Source organism: Mobula hypostoma, chromosome 6, assembly GCF_963921235.1.
Source record: "Mobula hypostoma chromosome 6, sMobHyp1.1, whole genome shotgun sequence".
NCBI classification, from domain to species: Eukaryota; Metazoa; Chordata; class Chondrichthyes; order Myliobatiformes; family Myliobatidae; genus Mobula; species Mobula hypostoma.
This window is the reverse complement of record NC_086102.1, coordinates 50,945,019-50,966,574: the sequence shown is the minus strand read 5'-3', so window position 1 is coordinate 50,966,574 and position 21,556 is coordinate 50,945,019. Positions and strand designations below refer to the sequence as shown.

At 41.9% G+C, this 21,556-nt stretch overlaps 1 protein-coding gene across 2 annotated transcripts in view; it reads left to right on the top strand.

The window, feature by feature from the left end:
- Positions 1-21,556, top strand: part of sytl5 (synaptotagmin-like 5) — a 200,149-nt gene that overhangs the window by 130,218 nt on the left and 48,375 nt on the right. For both annotated transcript variants that reach the window (XM_063050826.1, XM_063050827.1), the window contains exon 3: positions 16,950-17,165. In XM_063050826.1, coding sequence (XP_062906896.1) covers positions 16,950-17,165 — 216 coding nt within the window. The remainder of the gene's footprint in view (positions 1-16,949; positions 17,166-21,556) is intronic.

Here is a 21,556-nt window from a genome sequence, read left to right as displayed (position 1 = left end):
GTGCTGTTGGAAAAATTGGTAATAGAAAAGTTGAATGATATGAAAGCCTAAGTGCACTAGGTGTTGATGAGAACTGATTGGAAACACTAGAGGAGCAAATACGTGGCATATGTACTTCAATAGAGAATTTCAAATGTTGTAAATGCAAGTGATTATGTTTGAAAAGTTTGATTTTCTAATGTGTTGGAAATGAGACAGGTAAATGAGTGGAAAATTACTTTTTTTTTAAACAAAATTTATTGTGGCAACTGCAAAGCATTCATCGTACAAAGAAAAGTACATTTTTAAGGAGACTATCAAATGTAACATATAGCTTCACTACCCCGAGTCCCATATTCCTTTGGAATCCCATCTTTTTGCTAGGGTATAGTAAATCTGGACAAAATCTATAATTTATAAATCTATAGTTGGAGTGTGGCCAAGTGGTTAAGGCATCGGTCTAGTGATCTGAAGATCGCCAGTTCGGGCCTCAGCTGAGGCAGTGTGTTGTGTCCTTGAGCAAGGCACTTAACCACACATTGCTCTGCGACGACACCGGTGCCAAGCTGTACTGGCCCTAGTGCCCTTCCCTTGGAAAACATCAGTGGCGTGGAGAGGGGAGACTTGCAGCATGGGCAACTGCCGGTCTTCCATACAACCTTGCCCAGGCCTGTGCCCTGGAAACCTTCCAAGGTGCAAATCCATGGTCTCACGAGACTAACGGATGCCTAAGAGGAAGAGATTATGCAGATGCTGGAAATTCAGAGCAGCAACCACAAAATATTGGAGGAACTCAGCAAGTCGGGTGCCATTTATGGAGAGGAATAAACAATTGATGTTTCAGGCCAAGAACCTTCATCAGGACTGGAAAGTAAAGGGGCAGAAGCCAGAATAAAAATGCAGGGAAAATGGAAAGGGTAGAAGCTGGCATGTGACAGGTGAGAGCAGGTGAGAGGTAAGGTGGGTTGGTAGGTAGGGAAGGGTATTCTTATGATGTAAGAAGCTAGGAGGTGATAGATAGAAGAGATAACAGACTGAGGAAGAAGGATTAAGAGGATAGTAAACCATGGACTGAAAGGAAGGAGATGGGGAACCAGGGAGGTTATGGGGAGGTCAGTAACTAGCAGTATGGGCAAAGGAGAGGCAGTGGTTGTTATTTACTTGGATTTTCAGAAGGAATTTGATAAGGTGCCACATATTAGGCTGCTTAACAGGATTAAGTCCTATGGCATTACGGGAAAGATACTGGCATGGATAGAGGAACGGCTGACAGGCAGGAGGCAGCGAGTGGGAATAAAAGGGGCTTTTTCTGGTTGGCTGCCAATGAATGGTGGTGTTCTTCAGTATTGGGACGACTGCTTTTCACGTTGTTTGTCAGTGGTTTAGATAGTGGAATTGATGGCATAGTGGCAAAGTTTGCAGATGATATGAAGATAGGTGGAGGGGTAGGTAGTGCTGAGGAAGCAATGCGATTGCAGCAGGACTTGGACAAATTGGAAGAACGGGCAAAAAAGTGGCAGATGGAATACAGTGTTGGGAAATATACAATAATACATTTTGGTAAAATAAACAATAGTGCAGACTATTATCTAAATGGGAGAAGGTTCAAGCATCAGAAGGGCAGAGGGACTTGGGAGTCCTCGTGCAAAATTCTCAGAAGGTTAGTTTACAGATTGAGTCTGTGGTAAAGAAGGCAAATGCAATGTTGGCAATTATTTCAAGGGGAATAGAAGATAAAAACGAGGAGATGATGCTGAGCCTTCACAAGACACTAGTCAGGCCTCACAGTTTTGGGCCCCATATCTCAGAAAGGATGTGTTATCACTGGAGAGAGTCCAGAGAAGGTTCACAAGGATGATACCAGGAACGAAGGGGTTAACATACGAGGAGCATTTAGCCACTTTGGGTCTGTACTCATTGCAATTTAGAGGAATCCATGGGGACCTCATTGAAACCTACCAAATGTTGAAAGGATTAGATAGGGTGGATGTGGAAAGGATGTTTCCTATGGTGGGAGTATCCAGAACTAGAGGGCATAGCCTCAAAATTGAAGGATAACATTTTAGAACAGAAGTAAGGAGGAATTTTTAAAGTCGGAGAGCAGTGAATCTGTGGAATATTCTGCCACAGGCAGTTGTGGAGGCTCAGTCCATGGATATATTAAAGGCAGAAATTGATAAAGTTTCCTGGTCGGTCAGGACATCAAAGGATATGGGTGTATGGGGTTGAGTGGGATCTGGGATCAGCTATGATAGAATGGCAGAGCAGACTCGATGGGCTGAATGGCCTAATTTTGCTCTCTTATGTTCATGAGGATGGGAGAGGAGAAGAGAAGGAGTGAGGGGGAGCTAGAATTGGGATTGTTAAAACAGAGAAGGTGGTGGGGGGTGTGATTACTGGAAGTTAGAGAAATCAATGTCATGCCATCATCTTGAAGGCTACCCCAATGGAATATGAGGTGTTGCTCCTCCAACAACACCTGAGTTTCGCCTCATTGCGACAATTAAGGAGGCCACGGAGAGACATGTCAGTAAAGGAATGGAAAGTCAAAATGGGTGCCTTCTGGGAGATGCTGACTGTTGCACTGGTCAGAGTGAAGGTGTTCAAAAGGACTCCCCAATCTACGTCATGTCTTACTGATGTAGAGGAATGGGAGAGAAGGTTTTGGAGCTACTGCATTCTCAACTTGTATACTTTATTTCCCAATGGACAAATGTTGTATTTTCTCAGCCAAAAAAAACCCAAAAAGCTTGGCCTTATTTTGCATGGCTGGTTGATGAATTATCTACCGATGATGAAATTAACACACAAAATGCCTCATTGTGCCTGTGTAAAAAATGTAGAATTAAACTGTATTCCTGTTTATTATTTGTATGAACTGAACACTATGAGAAAGACATAAGAAGTTAACTATCATCTTATTTGAGAATCCCCTCCACTTTTGGGAGTCTACAGATATTGCTTGAGTGATCACTCGAGATAGTGATCACTCATAATCACGATCACACAGTAACACTTACACACACTGTGGTCAAGTGTTTTGAGAGGCTGGTGATGAAACTTATCAACTCTGCCTGAGGGGCGACTTGGATCCACTCCAAAATACAAAATACTCTGCAGATGCTGGGGTCAAAGCAACACTCACAACACGCTGGAGGAACTCAGCAGGTCAGGCAGCATCCGTGGAAACAATGAATCGACGTTTTGGGCCGGAACCCTTCATCAGGATTGTAGAGGGAAGGGGCAGAGGTCTTATTGCGACTCCCTGATCCACACGTCCCTCCCCACGGATCTCCCACCCGGCACTTACCCGTAAGTGCTACACCTGTCCCTGCACCTCCTCTCTTGCCACCATTCAGGGCCCCAAACAGTCCTTCCAGGTGAGGCAACACTTCACTTGTGAGTCTGTTGGGGTCATCTATTGCATCCGGTGCTCCCGGTACGGCCTCCTCTACATCGGTGAAACCCGACGCAGACTGGGGGACCGCTTTGTCGAGCACCTCCACTCCGTCCGCTACAACAGATAGGATCTCCCAGTAGCCACCCACTTCAACTCTGCTTCCCATTCCCGTTCAGATATGTCCATACATGGCCTCCTCTACTGCCATGATGAGGCTAAACTCAGGCTGGAGGAGCAACACCTCATATACCATCTAGGTAGTCTCCAGCCCCTTGGTATGAACATAGAATTCTCCAACTTCTGGTAATTCCCTCCCCCTCCCTTCCTCTATCCCTATTTCACTCTTCCCCCTCCCCCAGCTGCCTATCACCTCCCTCAAGGTTCAGCTTCCTTCTACTACCCATTGTGTTTTCCCCTTTTCCTTCTTCACCTTTCCTGCCTATCACCTCCCTGCCTCCCCTCCCCCACCCCTTTATCTTTCCCCTTACTGGTTTTTCTCCTGGAACCTACCAGCCATCTCCTTCCCTCCCTCCCCCCACTTTCTTTATAGGGCCTCTTCCCCTTCCCTCTACAATCCTGACGAAGGGTTCTGGCCTGAAACGTCGACTCATCATTTCCATGGATGCTGCCCGACCTGCTGAGTTCCTCCAGCGTGTTGTGAGTGTTGCATCCATTCCAATTTGTCTACCGGAACAACAGGTCCACAGCAGGTGCCATCTCACTGGCTCGTCAATCTGGTCAGCAAAAATACATACATCAGGATGCACTTTATCGCTTACAGCTCGGCATTTAATACCATCATCCCCTCAAACTCCAAAACCCAAAACCCTGACCTCAATACCTCCTTGAGCAAATTAGATTCTGATATCTTCAATTGTAGACCCCAGTCAGTTCAGTTCTTCAATCTCTATCAGCACAGGAGCACTACAGGGATGTGTGCCTAGCCCCCTGTTCTACTTGCTTTACACTTTTGTGTGGCTAAGCACAACTCCAACACCATGTACAAGTTTGCTGAAGACACCACTGTTGTGGGCCGTATCAAAGCTGGTGATGAAACAGCATATAGGAGGGAGTTTGAAAATTTGGCTGACTGGAGCCATTACAACAACATCTCACTCAATGTCAGCAAGACCAAGGGACTGAGTCTAAACTTCAGGAGAGGGAAACCAGAGGTCTATGAGCCAGTCCTCACTGGAAGATCAGAGGTAGAGAGGGTTAAGAAAATCAGAATCAGGTTTATTATCACCAGCATGTGTCATGAAATTTGGTAATTTAGCAGTAGCAGTAGTTCAATGCAATACATGATATATAAAAAATAAATTGATTAGAGTAAGTATATATGTGTATGTCTGTGTACATATATATATGTGTATATTAAGAGTAATGCAAAAATAGAAATAATATATATATTTTAAAGTGAGGTAGTGTTCATGGGTTCGATGTCCATTTTAGAATCAGATGGCAAAGGGGAAGAAGCTGTTCCTGAAATGCTGAGTGTGCACTTTTATGTTTCTGTACCCCCTTCCTGATGTTAACACTGAAAAGAGGGTATGTCCTTGGTGATGGGGGTCCTTAATAACAGGCATCACTGCTCTGAGGCACTGCTCCTTGAAGATGCCTTGGATACTACGGAGGTTAGTACCCAAGGTGGAGCTGGAGCTGATTAATTTTACAACTTTTTATACCTTCTTTCGGTTCTATGCAGTAGCCCCTCCCCCCCCAAAAAGACCAGACAGTGATGCAGCCTGTCAGAATACTCTACACGTACATGTACAGAAGTTTTTGAGTGTTTTAGTTGACAAACCAAATCTCATCAAACTCTTAATGAAATATAGCTGCTGTCTTGCCTTCTTTATAGCTGCATCGATATGTTGGGACTAGGTTAGATTGTCAGAGGTCTTGACACCTAGAAGCTTGACACTGCTCACTCTCTCCACTTCTGATCCCTCTGAAGATTGGTTTGTTTTCCCTCCTCTTACCCTTCCTGAAGTCCACAATCAACTCGTTTGTCTTACTTAGCGCGAGGTTGTTGCTGTGACACCACTCGACCACCTGGTATATCTCAATCCTGTACACCTTCTTATCTCCATCTTTGATTCTGCCAACAAAGGTTGTATCATCAGCAGATTTATAGATGGTATTTCAGCTATTCCTAGCCACACAGTCATGGGTATGGAGGGATTAGAGCAGGGGGCTAAGCACACACCATAGAAGTGCACCTGTGTTGATCGCTAGCAAGGAGGAGATGTTACCACCAATCCCCACAGATTGTAATCTTCTAGTTAGGAAGTCGAGGATCCAATTGCAAAGGGAGGTACAGAGGCCCAGGTTCTGTAGTTCATCAATCAGGATTGTGGGAATGATGGTGTTAAATGCTGAGCTATTGTCAACGAACCACATCCTGACATAGGTGTTTGTATTGTCAAACTGATCTAAGGCCATGTGAAGAGCCTTTGAGATCGAATCTGAAGTAGACCCTTTGTGGCGATAGGCAAATTGCAGTGGCTCCAGGTCCTTGTTGAGCAACTTTAAGTTCCTGGGTGTTACTATTTCAGAGAACCTGTCCTAGACCCAACATGTAAATACAATTGTGAAGAAAGCACGGCAGCGTCTTAATCTTTTATCGATCCTGTTTTGTTACTTTTCTTTTGACTTGCTGAGCATGCCCACAGAAAAATGAATCTCATGGTTGAATGTAGCGACATATTTGTACTCTGATAATAAAATTTACATTAAACTTTGGACTCCTGTGATGTAAGGACAGGCGTTACGCATTAAGATGTTCCTGGAGTCTGATGACAGAAAGGATTTTTGCTATCTTCTAAAGATAGAAAGTTTTTCAGGGAATAAAAGACTGCCCAGAAATTCATTATTAGTATTCAATGTGGAATATAATACTCTGCTTCTGAGATTTTCTTCCATTGAATCATAGTTCAAAAGGCTAATTTTGAATTGCATTCATCTTGTGCAATAGAATATTTGTCAATCTCAGTCAGGACAGATATTTTCAATAATTCTTCAGATTTTGGTCCACCTGTAGGCTGCAAGATTGCATCTTTGTGGGTGGATTGAATTGCCAGGAGGTGTTGGAAATGAGTACAATTACAGCATATAATAGATGTTTGGATGGGCTCATGAATCGAAAAGGTTCAGATGGATGTGGGCCCACTGCAGGCAGATGGCACAAGCTCAGGAGGGCACAGCGGTTGGCAAGCACGAGTTGATCCAAAGGGCCTGTTTCCTTCTGTATAACTCCATCTCTATGTGTGGCTACTGCATCCTGTTGTGATTGGTAGATATTCAACCACTAGGAGGAAAATGCTCCTTTAATATGTATGCCCTCTGATGGAATCCCTTAGATAAATGCAAAAGTAATCATCTTCATTCCGACGTGTTTAATCAATGAGGCCCTGCTAGTAAAAGAAACTTAGTTCACTTTATATACAATAAACATCCCAACAACTTGCCTATAGTGCTGAAGACATGCCCCAGAATAACAGTCATTTCTAGCAGACCTGTGCCAGTGCAAATGCTTAACTGACATCTACACAACTAAGTGGAAAATTGCTCCAGCTGGCCCCTCCCTCAGAGGCAGGACTAATTAAATCTAGCTGGTTATCTCTGAAGTAGTGTAAACTCAATTCACGGTGTTATAAATTGCTCCTAATTGGTGGCTTAAGGATGCTCAGTTTGTGCTCATTTAAGATCTCCTTGGATCCCGATTTCATTAAAGCCTTGGTGCAAATGAGAACAGAAGAGGTGAATCCAGGTATGAGGTGAGAATGACCGACAACTTAGTCTGGCATCAAGGAGTTCTGGTGAAAGTGATATTGAAGGGTCCTGCCGAAGGGTCTCGGACTGAAACGTCAACTGTACTCTTTTCCATAGATGCCACCTGGCCTGCTGAGTTCCCCCCAGCATTTTGGGTGTGTCACTAGAATATTAACTTTATCTGGAGTTAAAGCTAGTACAAAGAAAAATGATTGCATTTGTTGTCTCAGCCACAAGATATTGAAGCACATCAGTCCATTAAAGTTCACTTGAATAGACAGCCATTTTCTGACCTATTTAGTGGTTACCCTTGTATTGTTGAAAGTCATGCTAAGCTTCTATAAAGATGCAGGAAAAGACGGACAGCAGCTCCCCACGCTTGCCATTTATTGGCCTGACTCATCGTCTTCCAGACAGCATTATGAGACAAATTTATCTGCTGAGACACTGCCATGATCAGTCTGACAAGTGAAACTGTGGAAGTTAAAATGCTTTGCTATTTCCACTTAGATTTACTAATAGCATTACAGTGTACTTGATTTCATCTAAATAAAATTTATGTGAACTATGTCATTCATTTCAAGAATTTGAATCAATAATTGAGCTTACCATTATTACTTATTGGTGGGTGCGAGGAGAGAGATAGTGTTGGAGTTCAGGATGTTGAAACATTCTAATAGAACTTTAAAGAACACCATTAATTGCAAAGAAGATTGAAGGCACTGGAGCCATTTTTAGCATCAACTCTAAATTTTCTTGTTATCAATTCCATAATTAACTAACATTTTCAGGTTTTGCGTGACACAAAGGCTTTCTCAAACTAATAGCCATTCTAGATGGATTCAAGCCGAGATGATATAGCAGGATTCACAAGTATTGGAGAAAATCACTGTTGGCCTATGAAGTTAATTTGAATATAACTGTTAGTTGCATCGTGGACAGAAAAAAATCTTAATAGTAAATTTTACACTTTCAAGACTGATTTATACAAATTAGAAAATCTCATGCCTGCTTTTAACAATATCCCAAGAGTAGACAAGGCTGGTCACCTCAGGTTAATGTTAATCTATTTATAATTGAAACTGAATAAATTTGTCTTCTCATTTCAACCTGCACAAATGTAACTTGGCATGAGCTTATTTCAATTTCTCTGACTTGATTGAGAAATGTCATACTTTGTTTGCCTTTTTAAATTTGCTGTGACACAGTGAATGATTCAACAGGAAAGGAATGCAGTCAAAGGCCCAAAATATAAATGGAATCCCACCAACTACCACCAGATGAAATGACACAGGATAATTAAGGTGCTGAATTATTGGGTATTCCATTTGGCCCTCAAGTAAATAAGCTGATAACAGTGCAATTGGGCAAATGCTGAAACACTTAGTATAACGTTAGGTAACCGGCAACAATGAATATTAATCGAGACAGGTTTTATGAAAACAACCAAACATTTATTAAACACGTATAAACAATAAGGAGAAAAAAAACACAAAGGAAAACTTTAACCGGAGGTTAACAGGTACGCAGCCGTTCATCAACTCCACTCGGCACTGGTTCTTAAAGCGTTAAATGCGGAAACAGTTCTTAAAGCGATACAGTCAGATATAGTTCTTAAAGCGGTAACTTCAAAAGTCCAACAGTTTTACGCATTCAATTGGGAGAGACTTCTCTGGAGAAAGATTTCTTCACCGACGCACTTTTACTGCTGGTTCCGTCCACAGGATTCCCGATGCCGAAAATAAACAGTTTAAACCAACTGACCTTAAATTCCTTTAAGAGAGAGAGCCTTGTTGCATGAACACAGTGCGCTATTGCAAGAGTTATCTCAATACAGGTTCTCTTCAACGAAGGCTCAATAAGGTCGATCCTTTATTAAACTGCCAAACGATCCTTCACTTTGATGAATTCTTCACTCTCCCTTCAAAACTGTCGGAATTGAGTAAATTGGCACTTCCAGCCACAAATTTCCAGTCCAAATACAATATCTTGTAAGAGAACGCACCTTCCGTTTTAAAAATGAAACTGCGTCACAAAAACGAACACGCAACAAAAACATGTTCTACCTGGAAATCTACAAACTCAAAAAACCCACTGCGTCACCAGAGTCGACCCTTATATAGTCACGGGGCACATGCCATCACGTGACCTCACCGGCGGGAAAATCACATCAGGTGACCTCCAAAAGACCATTTCATCATTCTCACAAAAAAAAACAAATCTCCTTGTGCATGCAACAATAAGCATAAAACAATCCTGATTAATTTTGGTCCAGTGGATGCCTGTTGAAAATGGAGGCAGTACAGCCTCTTGTGACCCTATGCTCTGGAGCCACCATACTTGGTGGTGAAGGCAGAACCTAAACTACCTTTTCATATACAACGCGAGGTTCTGACAGGTTTGCTATTGCAGCCTTCCTAGTAATAGCTTTAGCAGGAAATCTCCTGACAATTTGGAAACAGACAGGTTTCACAGTGATCAGTATGAAGGCCTATATTTTGTTGACTAACAGTTGTAGTTCATAAATTCTGATGAAGCTTGGTAGCATGTCAGAAAGATAAAAAAGTAAGCAAATGTCATCAGTTCTTAAAAAAGTGCTGTTGCCTTGACACTCACCTGAACTACAGTATGCCATAATGTACACAATTTGATGTCAAATAATCAGGTTTAATATCATTGACATTTGTCTTGAAATTTGTTGTTTTGCAGCAACAATAGTGTTCAATACATTAAAAAAAACTAAATTACAATAAGAAATATATATTTAAATGAGTAGTGCAGAAAGAGGGTGAAAATTGTGAGGTGGTATTCATGGGTTGGTTCATTGTCCATTCTTCAGGCCTTAATGATGGATTCCACCTTTTTGGGGCATTGGCTTTCAAAGATGTCCTTGATGCTGGGGAGGACAGTGCCCATGATGGAGCTGGCTGAGTTTGCAACCCTCTGCAGCTTTTTTCCAATCCTCTGCCGTAGCCCCTCCATACCAGACAGTGATGCAACCTGTTAGAATGTTCTCCACAGTACATCTGTAGAAATCTGCTAGAATCTTTGGTGACAGACTAAGTCTCCTCAAACTCCCAATGAAGTATAGCCACTGGCGTGCCTTCATGGTAATTGCGTCAATACTTTGGGCCCATAATAGGTCCTCAGAGATGTTGACATTCTCACCCTACTCACCCTTTCCACTGCTGATCCCTTGATGAGGACCAGTATGTGTTCCCCCGACTTCCCCTTCCTGAAGTCCACTATCAATTCCTTGGTCTTAAATGATGTTGTGTGCAAGGTTGTTGTTGTGACAGCACTCAACAAGTCAATCTCATTCGCTTCTTGTCACCATCTGGGATTCTGCCAACAGCAGTTGTGTCATAGGCAAATTTATAGATGTTCTTTGAGCTGTGCCTAACCTCACAGTAGTAAGTGTAGAAAGAAGTCTGATTAGCACATTTTTCATGGTGGGGGTGGAGCTAATTTTGAGTCTTTTTATTGATTGTTTTTGCTTGATAATCAATTTTACATACAACACCAAGCTATGGAATGTCTGTATTTCTGATCATTTTGAAAGAGCACATTATTTTGGAACTCCCCTAAAATATCTTACTCCCTTACAATGGCTTTTCTTGGTGATTGTTGGGTAGTTTCTAGGGGCTATCAGATTCTAATAACCTCCTATTTTGCACAAGGGCCTGATGTCTATATAACATGAGGGATCGTTGTTAAAGTAGCCAAGTTTTCATAGAAACATAGAAAACATAGAAAATAGGTGCAGGAGTAGGCCATTCGGCCCTTCGAGCCTGCACCGCCATTTATTATGATCATGGCTGATCATCCAACTCAGAACCCCGCCCCAGCCTTCCCTCCATACCCCCTGACCCCCATAGCCACAAGGGCCATATCTAACTCCCTCTTAAATATAGCCAATGAACTGGCCTCAACAGTTTGCTGTGGCAGAGAATTCCACAGATTCACCACTCTCTGTGTGAAGAAGTTTTTCCTAATCTCGGTCCTATAAGGCTTCCTCTCTATCCTCAAACGGTGGCCCCTCGTTCTGGATTTCCCCAACATCGGGAACAATCTTCCTGCATCCAGCCTGTCCAATCCCTTTAGGATCTTATACGTTTCAATCAGATCCCCCCTCAATCCTCTAAATTCCAACGAGTACAAGCCCAGTTCATCCAGTCTTTCTTCATATGAAAGTCCTGCCATCCCAGGAATCAATCTGGTGAACCTTCTTTGTACTCCCTCTATGGCAAAGATGTCTTTCCTCAGATTAGGGGACCAAAACTGCACACAATACTCCAGGTGTGGTCTCACCAAGGCCTTGTACAACTGCAGTAGTACCTCCCTGCTCCTGTACTCGAATCCTCTCGCTATAAATGCCAGCATACCATTTGCCTTTTTCACCGCCTGCTGTACCTGCATGCCCACTTTCAATGACTGGTGTATAATGACACCCAGGTCTCGTTGCACCTCCCCTTTTCCTAATCGGCCACCATTCAGATAATAATCTGTTTTCCTATTTTTGCCACCAAAGTGGATAACTTCACATTTATCCACATTAAATTGCATCTGCCATGAATTTGCCCACTCACCCAACCTATCCAAGTCACCCTGCATCCTCTTAGCATCCTCCTCACTGCTAACACTGCCACCCAGCTTCGTGTCATCCGCAACTTGGAGATGCTGCATTTAATTCCCTCATCCAAGTCATTAATATATATTGTAAACAACTGGGGTCCCAGCACTGAGCCTTGCGGTACCCCACTAGTCACCGCCTGCCATTCTGAAAAGGTCCCGTTTATTCCCACTCTTTGCTTCCTGTCTGCTAACCAATTCTCCACCCACACCACTACCTCACCCCCAATACCGTGTGCTTTAAGTTTGCACACTAATCTCCTGTGTGGGACCTTGTCAAAAGCCTTTTGAAAATCCAAATATACCACATCCACTGGTTCTCCCCTATCCACTCTACTAAGTTACATCCTCAAAAAATTCTATGAGATTCGTCAGACGTGATTTTCTTTTCACAAATCCATGCTGACTTTGTCCGATCATTTCACCGCTTTCCAAATGTGCTGTTATCACATCCTTGATAACTGACTCCAGCAGTTTCCCCACCACCGACGTTAGGCTAACCGGTCTATAATTCCCCGGTTTCTCTCTCCCTCCTTTTTTAAAAAGTGGGTTTACATTAGCCACCCTCCAATCCGCAGGAACTAGTCCAGAATCTAACGAGTTTTGAAAAATTATCACTAATGCATCCACTATTTCTTGGGCTACTTCCTTAAGCACTCTAGGATGCAGACCATCTGGCCCTGGGGATTTATCTGACTTCAATCCCTTCAATTTACCTAACACCACTTCCCTACTAACATGTATTTCGCTCAGTTCCTCCATCTCACTGGACCCTTTGTCCCTTACTATTTCTGGAAGATTATTTATGTCCTCCTTAGTGAAGACAGAACCAAAGTAATTATTCAATTGGTCTGCCATGTCCTTGCTCCCCATAATCAATTCACCTGTTTCTGTCTGCAGGGGACCTACATTTGTCTTTACCAGTCTTTTCCTTTTTACATATCTATAAAAGCTTTTACAGTCCGTTTTTATGTTCCCTGCCAGTTTTCTCTCATAATCTTTTTCCCCTTCCTAATTAAGCCCTTTGTCCTCCTCTGCTGAACTCTGAGTTTCTCCCAGTCCTCAGGTGAGCCACTTTCTCTGGCTAATTTGTATGCTTCTTCTTTGGAATTGATACTATCCCTAATATAGTCCCCCCCCCCATCCCTCCCCACTGATCTCTCTCCTGGCAATTATCCGTGTAAGCGGAACAAGTGCTACACATGCCCTTACACTTCCTCCCCTACCACCATTCAGGGCCCCAGACAGTCCTTCCAGGTGAAGCGACACTTCACCTGTGAGTCGGCTGGGGTGATATACTGCGTCTGGTGCTCCCAATGTGGCCTTCTATATATTGGCAAGACCCGATGCAGACTGCAAGATCGTTTCGCCGAACAGCTACGTTCTGTCCGCCAGAGACAGCAGGATCTCCCGGTGGCCACGCGTTAATTCCACATCCCATTCCCATTCTGATATGTCTATCCACGGCCTCCTCTACTGTAAAGATGAAGCCACACTCAGGTTGGAGGAACAACACCTTATATTCCGTCTGGGTAGCCTCCAACCTGATGGCATGAACATTGACTTCTCAAACTTCTGCTAATGCCCCACCTCCCCCTCGTACCCCATCCGTTATTTATTTATATACACACATTCTTTCTCTCTCTCTCTCTCCTTTTTCTCCCTCTGTCCCTCTCACTATACCCCTTGCCCATCCTCTGGGCTTTTCCCCCCTCCCCTTTTTCTTTCTCTCTAGGCCTCCTGTCCCATGATCCTCTCATATCCCTTTTGCCAATCAACTGTTCAGCTCTTGGCTCCATCCCTCTCCCTCCTGTCTTCTCCTATCATTTCAGCTCTCCCCCTCCCCCTCCCACTTTCAAATCTCTTACTAGCTCTTCTTTCAGTTACTCCTGATGAAGGGTCTCGGCCCGAAACATCGACTGTACCTCTTCCTAGAGATGCTGCCTGGCCTGCTGCGTTCACTAGCAACTTTTATGTGTGTTGCTTTTCCTTTTGTGCTGTCTTTCACTTCTTTTGTCAGTCATCGTTGCCTCATCCTCCCTTTAGAATATTTCTTCGTCGTTGGGATATAACTATTCTGCGCCTTCCAAAATGGCTGCAGAAACTCCAGCCCATGCTGTTCTGCTATCATCCCTACTAGTGTCCCCTTCCAATTAGCTTTGAGTAGCTCTTCTCTCATGCCTGTGTAATTCCCTTTACTCCACCGTAATACTGATCATCTTCCTCTCAAACTGCAGGGTGAATTCTTTGAAATTATGATCACTGCCTTCTAAGGTTTCCTTTAACTTAAACTCCTTAATCAAACCCGGTTCATTACACAGCCCCCAGTCCAGAATTTCCTTTCCCCTAGTGAGCTCAGCCACAAGTTTCTCTATAAAAAGCCATCCCATCAGCATTCTACAAATTCCCTCTCATGGGATATTGCACCAACTTGATTTTCCCAATCCACCTACATGTTGAAATCCCTTATGACTATACTAACATTGACATTTTTACATGTCTTTTCTCCCCCAACTCCCTCCCCCTGTAATTTATATCCCACAATCTGGCTACTGTTCAGAGGCTCGTACATAACTCCCATCAGGGTCTTCTTACCTCTGAAATTTCTTAACTCTACCCACAAGAGCTCTACATCTTCCAATCCTATGTCACTTATTTATAAGGACTTGATTTCATTTTTTTTTTACCGATAGAGCCACTGCACCCTCTCTGCATACCTGCCTGTCCTTTCAATACAATGTGTATCCTTGGATGTTAAGCTCCCAACTATGATCTTCTTTCAGCCATGACTCAGTGACGTCCAACATCATACCTACCAATCTCTAACTCTGCTACAAAATCATCTACCTCATTCCGTATACTGTGTGCATTCAGATATTCAGTCCTGTATTCATCACCCTTTTCAATTTTGCCCCCATGTTATACTTCAAGTCATCCCACTGACCATAATTTTGCTCTATCGTTTGCCTGTCCTTCCTCACAATCTCACTACCCACACCATCTACTTGTATACGGGCTGCCCCATGGTCATCCCTGTCACTCCAGTTCCCATCCCCCTGCCAAATTAGTTTAGATCCTCCCCAACAACTCTAGCAGACCTGCCAGCAAGAATATTGTTCCCCCTCGGGTTCAGGTGTAACCCATTCTTTTTGTACAGGTCATACCTCCCACAGAAGAGATCCCACTGATCCAGAAATCAGAAACTCTGACCCCCTCCACCAGGTCCTCAGCCACTCATTCAACTGTACTTTCATCCTATTCCTGCCCGTACTACCATATAGCTCTGGAAGTAATCCAAAGATTACTAATTCAGAGGTCCTATTCTTCAGCCTCTCCCTTAAACTCACTATGCAGGACCTCCTCCCCTTTTCTACCTTGTCACTGGTGCCAATGCACACCACAACCACTGGCTGTTTATCCCCCCTCTTGAGTATATACTGCAGCCACTCTGAATCGTCCTTGACCCTAGCACCTGGGAGGCAACACACCATCCTGGTGTCTTTCCCATTTATCACATGATCTCCTGTCTATCCTCCCAACTATCAAATTTCCTATCATTATTGCCCTACCTGACTTTACCCCTGTCTGCTGAGCCTCTGAGCTGGCTACCTGATATGTCACCCCCGCTCCCCCAGCAGTATCCAAAGGGGTGTACTTGTTGCTGAGGGGAATGGCCACAGGAGAACCCTGCACTGACAGCTTATTCCCCTTATTTCTCCTGGTGCTCACCCATCTACGATCTGAAGCTGCACTCAGTGTGACCACCTCAGTAAGCATCTCATCTGTGAAGTATCCAGCCACCTGGGTGGTCCCGAGTACATCCAGCTCCATCTCCAGTTCCTTGACTTTATCCAGTAGACAACGTCATCATCATCATCAAGGAGGCTGTGAGGTACCTTGCAATCCCACATCTTACAGGAGGTACATTCCACTGACTGAACTACAATCTTGCCTACATTTGTTGTAGCTTTGCTTCTAACTTCTTAAGCAAAAGTTCTGCAATTATCTAAATGAGTCTAAAAGACTAAGCACCTTTAGCCTATACCTGTTCTCAACCAAGGTTGAGCCTAACTCTGACCACTTTTATCTCTGGCCAGCTCAATGTCCATTCCCACAATGACTGTTCCACTTCTTTTTACTGGTTCAATTAAGACTCTCTGTTGTTTTCAATTGTCTCCCACCCTACAAGATCTTGCTCTCTCACTCACAACTTCAAGCAGTGACAGATGATGCCAACTTTTGCTTCTACTCAAGTGTTTTTGATGGAACAGATAATTGGAAGCAGAATATTTGCAATATGTGTTGACTTAAAGTTAACATTAAGATTTCTTTACTTACATCCTACCACGCCCCCCCATTCTCCTGTTTTTGTTCTTTGCCTACTTCCATGGTCTATTGTCCTCTCCTATCAGCCTCCTTCTTCTTCTTCAGCCTTGTATCTCTTCCACCAATGCTCCCCCAAATTCTTTTTCATAACCCCCTTCCCCCCAGCCACCTACCTTCCCTCCACTCAGTTTCACCTAGTGCCTGCCAGTTTATACTCCTTCCCCCCACCCCCCACCCCACTTCTTCTTCCGGTTTCTGCCTCTTCCTTTCCAGTCCTGATAAACAGCCATCCCAAAATGCCAATTATTTATTTTACTCCGTAGATGCTGTTTGACTTGCTGAGTTCCTCCAGCATTTTGTGTTGTTCAAGATTTACAGCATCTGCTGAATCTCTTGTGTTTGAGACTTGTGTTTCAGCCTTTTTTTAGAGCTCTAGTCTCATCTTTTAACATTTATGAAATTGAGGGGTGCTGCCTTTCTTGTATAGTGATGAATTAGAAACTGATTCTTGAAACTACTAAAAGCTTTTGCTGTCTGTTTGATTTCTATTGAAAGTATAATACTGTAGAGTACTGTCAATTTGAATATTGGCAATGGTCCTTGGGCTGGCAGCTTCTCAGAGAAAAAAAGGAGATTACCTTTCCCCAAATACTGAGCACTGGCAGTTTTACAGCTCACATCAAATAATGCCGATCAGAAAAGTTAGTCTAGTGGTAAGATCAGATATTTTCCACGGTGTGTTGTTTTTAGTTTTCTATGTCAACAAGAGCTGCATTTATAAATTGATGGTTGGGTTTTACCAATTTGTCAGTTACTGACAGCAGACTCTAATTTATTACAGGAAATTAAAGAATGAGCTCATCAAAATCCGTGGTACCGGGGTGAATCGAAGAAGGCAGCAAGTTAATGAAAGAGTCTGTAAACGATGCCAGAAGCCACTTGGCCTAATCTTCTTTAGAGGGGACTCGTGTCAGATGTGCAATGATCGTGTGTGTGCTGAATGCCGTGTTATCACCAAAGACGGGAGCTGGAAATGCACGGCTTGTGCTAAAATTGCGTATGTATTTAATTTGTATGCAAATATTAACCAAAAGGCTAACCCCAAACTTCTGAAATTCAGTTGGGCTCCTTTGAGATTCAGGTATAATCACAGCTACAGCTAGTTATTGTCACAAAGAAACATTGCTGCTGTCATCCATGGTTACCAGTTGTCAATGTCCACATTATGGAAATTTAATATGTTTTCACTTCTATCTGTGATTTTGGAAGAACATGAACACTTCTATATACAATGTTGTTTAATTATTAACAAGAACTGTCAAAGTTTCTCACAGACGCTCTTTTTAAAAAAAAAGGCAATGTTGTCATGACATATTATTTGGGTGCTGTCATTGTGAAATATTTTGTGACAATTTTTTATATATGGTAAGGGAGAAACATCATGAAAACCATGTCTATTTCAGCTTCATGGCACTGTGTGTCTTTGATAAATGCACAGTTGTCCACACCATCATAACATAGATTTCTAAAGTAAAACTGATAACAAAATGCCAGGTGATGCCCATTAAAATCAACTATTAAAAGACACCTGGTATAACATCCACAGTCAATTGTGATATTTAATTATTATTACAACAGCAAAAATCTCAATGTTCCACTTTAAATGAAGCCACCTTAAAATAATGGTGCCTTGGGCTTCCAGTGGTATGTATGCCGACCATTAGATTTCTTTTAATTCAGGAGTTATTAAAAGTAATGTGAATATATTTAAATGCAATGAAGACACATACTGCACTTAAGCATTTATCTTTATTGCTTTGAATCAGGATAATTTATAAAGAAGTAGAAGTAATTTAATTTCCATGTACTGATTTCTTTACAGATATTAGGGAAGAAGATATTATTATAGTTTGGTATAATTCTTACTGCCATTGCGGAGTTTGCGCAGTCTCACTCTGACCACATGGTTTTGCCTTGAGTGGTCAGATTTCCTGCCAGATTGCAGACACATGGGTTGGTAGGTTAATGGCCAATGTAAATTGCCCCTACTTTATGCCTTGGGTGTTGAATCTGGGGGAGCTGATGGAAATGTAGGGAGAATAAAGTGGGATTAGTGTAAATGGGTGGTTGATGGTAGGTGAAGGGCCTGGTTGCATGAACAATGTGAATTCCACAACGGTTCTAAGATAATACATTGCAGGTTTTCTGTAAAAATACGTAAATGGCATACGTCATTTTGCCACCATGTCATACATGCATGCCTTGCTAAAGTAAAAACGAAACTAGAATACGTTATTCCCGATTCCATGTTTTTGCTTTCAATTAGTTCACAGTAGCATAGTGGTTAGCACAATGCTCTACAGTGCCAGCCACCTGAGTTCAGTTCCTGCCACTGTTGCTAAGTTCTCCCCATAACCACGTGGGTTTCCTTCGGGTGCTCGAGTTTCCTCCCACAGTCCAAAGACATACTGGTTGTCAGGTTATTTGGTCATTGTAAATTGTCCCGTGATTAGGCTATTGTTAAATTATGAGTTTCTGGGTAGCGCGGCTTCAAGGTTAGGAATCGCCTACTCCAAAATGTATTTCAATAAAATAAATTACTTACTGTCTTGGAGTTGCACACAGTTACTGATTATTGGGCCCGATCAGTTTATGCTGGTGTTTATGCTCAATTTGAGCTGCCTTCCATCCTTCCTCTTCCAGTTATCAGCATAAGATTATCTGGCTTCTGCTTAAATTAAGGAAACTTTCCTCTGAAACATGCCTGTATTCTGGATTAAAACCCTTTTGTTTCCAAGTGCCTTGAAATCTTCAGCTCAAGCATGGAGCCACAGTGGCTAATGCCCATCCTTCTCAACCACATTGCTTGGAAAAATTGACATCAAAGGAATAAAACTATGGGGACCTACAAAGGCCGGGTGTTTCTTCTCACTGTATAACATCCCAGTCCCTGCACATGAACATTACCCTCATTAAATTCATACAAGAATATTACGTTATTTAAAAAATCTGAGCTGTGGTCAGGGTATGGACAATCCCTAAATGTATATATATATTTTTTTTAATTCCAGGTTTTAGAAATCTGTAACTAAATAAAAAATTTAAATTCTGACAAAGGTATTAGACCCATAACATTAACTACTTCTTTCTACCAGTGCTGCCAGATTTGGTTAAGATTTATTTCCAGCACTTTGCCCTACCAACACTAATCTAAATTTGTTGCGGTGTTGCATTACTGTTACTGAGAGAGAGGTTGGGCAGGTGAATAAATAAATGCAACAACTAATTTAAAAAATACTTATGCTTCTAAGTGGGTGGTTTTGCATTCTGGAAAAGGCATTCAATAAATAAACAAGCTTAACACTTGGGGACCTGATATATATCAAAATGTATATTTTTCAACGTGATATATATTGGGCATAATGGTGATATACAAGTGTGTGACATTATTGTAGCTTGGGGCATTTCAGAATTCAATTCCAGTGTCATTCTGTAAGGAACTTCACGGGAAGGCATGGGGTTTTCTCCAGTTACCTCCCACAATCCAAAGACATACTGGGAAGGTTAATTGGTCATTGTAAAATTGTCCCGTGATTAGGTTAGGGTGAATCAGAGTTGTGGGGTTGCAGGGGATTGTGGCTCAAACGGCTGCAAGGGCCTATTCCGTGTCGTATCAATAAATAACTAAAAACTCACAGCAAAAAGAACGAGGTGTGTAGTTGAGGGAAAAAATACATTGAAAGAAATAGAAGAGGAGAAGTCTGGAAGAAAATGTTCAACTACTGAGATGGAGGAAAACACGGGGATTAGATGTGATCATTTTCACCTCTAAAGCAGATGGTTAATAGTTTTAGCACCAATTAGGAGTGAGTGCTTAGTCCACAATAAGGGAGTGGTATATTTACCAAATTATCAATAGATACAATTGCACAGCAAAATAAAGAATTTATTGACCATCAAGGTAGGTAAAATATTTAGAAAATCATTGTGCAGACAGCCATCCCAATGAGTCTTATCCGCGGCTCCCCAGTGTTGGAATAAAAAAGATTCCTTTCCCTTGGTAACAATGTTATATAACCATATAACAATTACAGCATGGAAACAGGCCATCTCAGCCCTTCTAGTCCGTGCCAAACTCTTACTCTCACCTAGTCCGACCGACCTGCACTAAGCCCATAACCCTCCATTCCTTTCCTGTCCATATATCTATCCAATTTAACTTTAAACGACAACATCGAACCTGCCTCAACTACTTCTGCTGGAAGCTCGTTCCACACAGCTACCACTCTCTGAGTAAAGAAGTTCCCCCTCATGTTACCCCTAAACTTTTGCCCTTTAACACTCAACTCATGTCCTCTTGTTTGAATCTCCCCCACTCTCAATGGAAAAAGCCTATCCACATCAACTCTATCAATCCCCCTCATAATTTTAAATTCCTCTGTCAAGTCCCGCCTCAACCTTCTACATTCCAAAGAATAAAGACCCAACTTGTTCAACCTTTCTCTGTAACTTAGGTGATGAAACCCAGATTAGATGTTGTTAATTTGTTCTGTTGGCAGCACATCATCAATTCAATTTCCTATCACATGTTTTTTGCAATAATCCAGCGAAGTGTATAGAACGACCCAACAGATATAATGTAGAGAAATATAGGATGTAAGGCAGATGGGAGTAGAATAAAAGTAATGTTTGGCACTTTATTTAAAATAATCTTAACGTTCAATTATCCTAAAACACAATAACATCTTAACCAAATTATGATGCATGAAGAAGGATTTCAAAATGTAAAATAGCTTCAGACCGTTGTGGCATTAAAATATACTTGTAGTACTTTGGGTTTTCAAATTTATTGTATAAGATTCATGCTAAAGCAATATTTGCCCATGCCAAAAAAAGATACAGATAGCAAGTGAATAGGAAGTGGTTATGCATGATTAACAAGTGCTAATGCATTACCATCCAAATGGATTTGTGCAATACAGCATCTTTAATAGTGGAGACCTACCCAAAACAAATATTGTACAAGTGGTTAGAGAGTACATTATAATAATAATGTACTCTCCAATTGCTTGTACAACATTATTAATTCTATGGACTATTGATGGTAGAAGTGCCCTTCATTAATATTCCAACCTGCAAGTCTTATAACTTTGTGTGTCTTTGAACACAATATTAATGAGTTTATTTTCTCATCTCTAAGATAATGCCATTAAAACAAAAACTGACTTAAAATTCTAGTTGAATGTCATTACATTTCTATTGAAATTTGTTTGTAATGTCTCCAATTATTTGTCATATACTGTATGGTATGAGTCTCAAGAATATCTGATAAATGAAAAATTATTTAGCCGTCTTCATAATGTCAAATATATCCAGGACCAACACATTCAGATGTTAAAGTAGAATTTTATTTTCTTTCTTTGTGGGCATAAAAACTACATTTACATT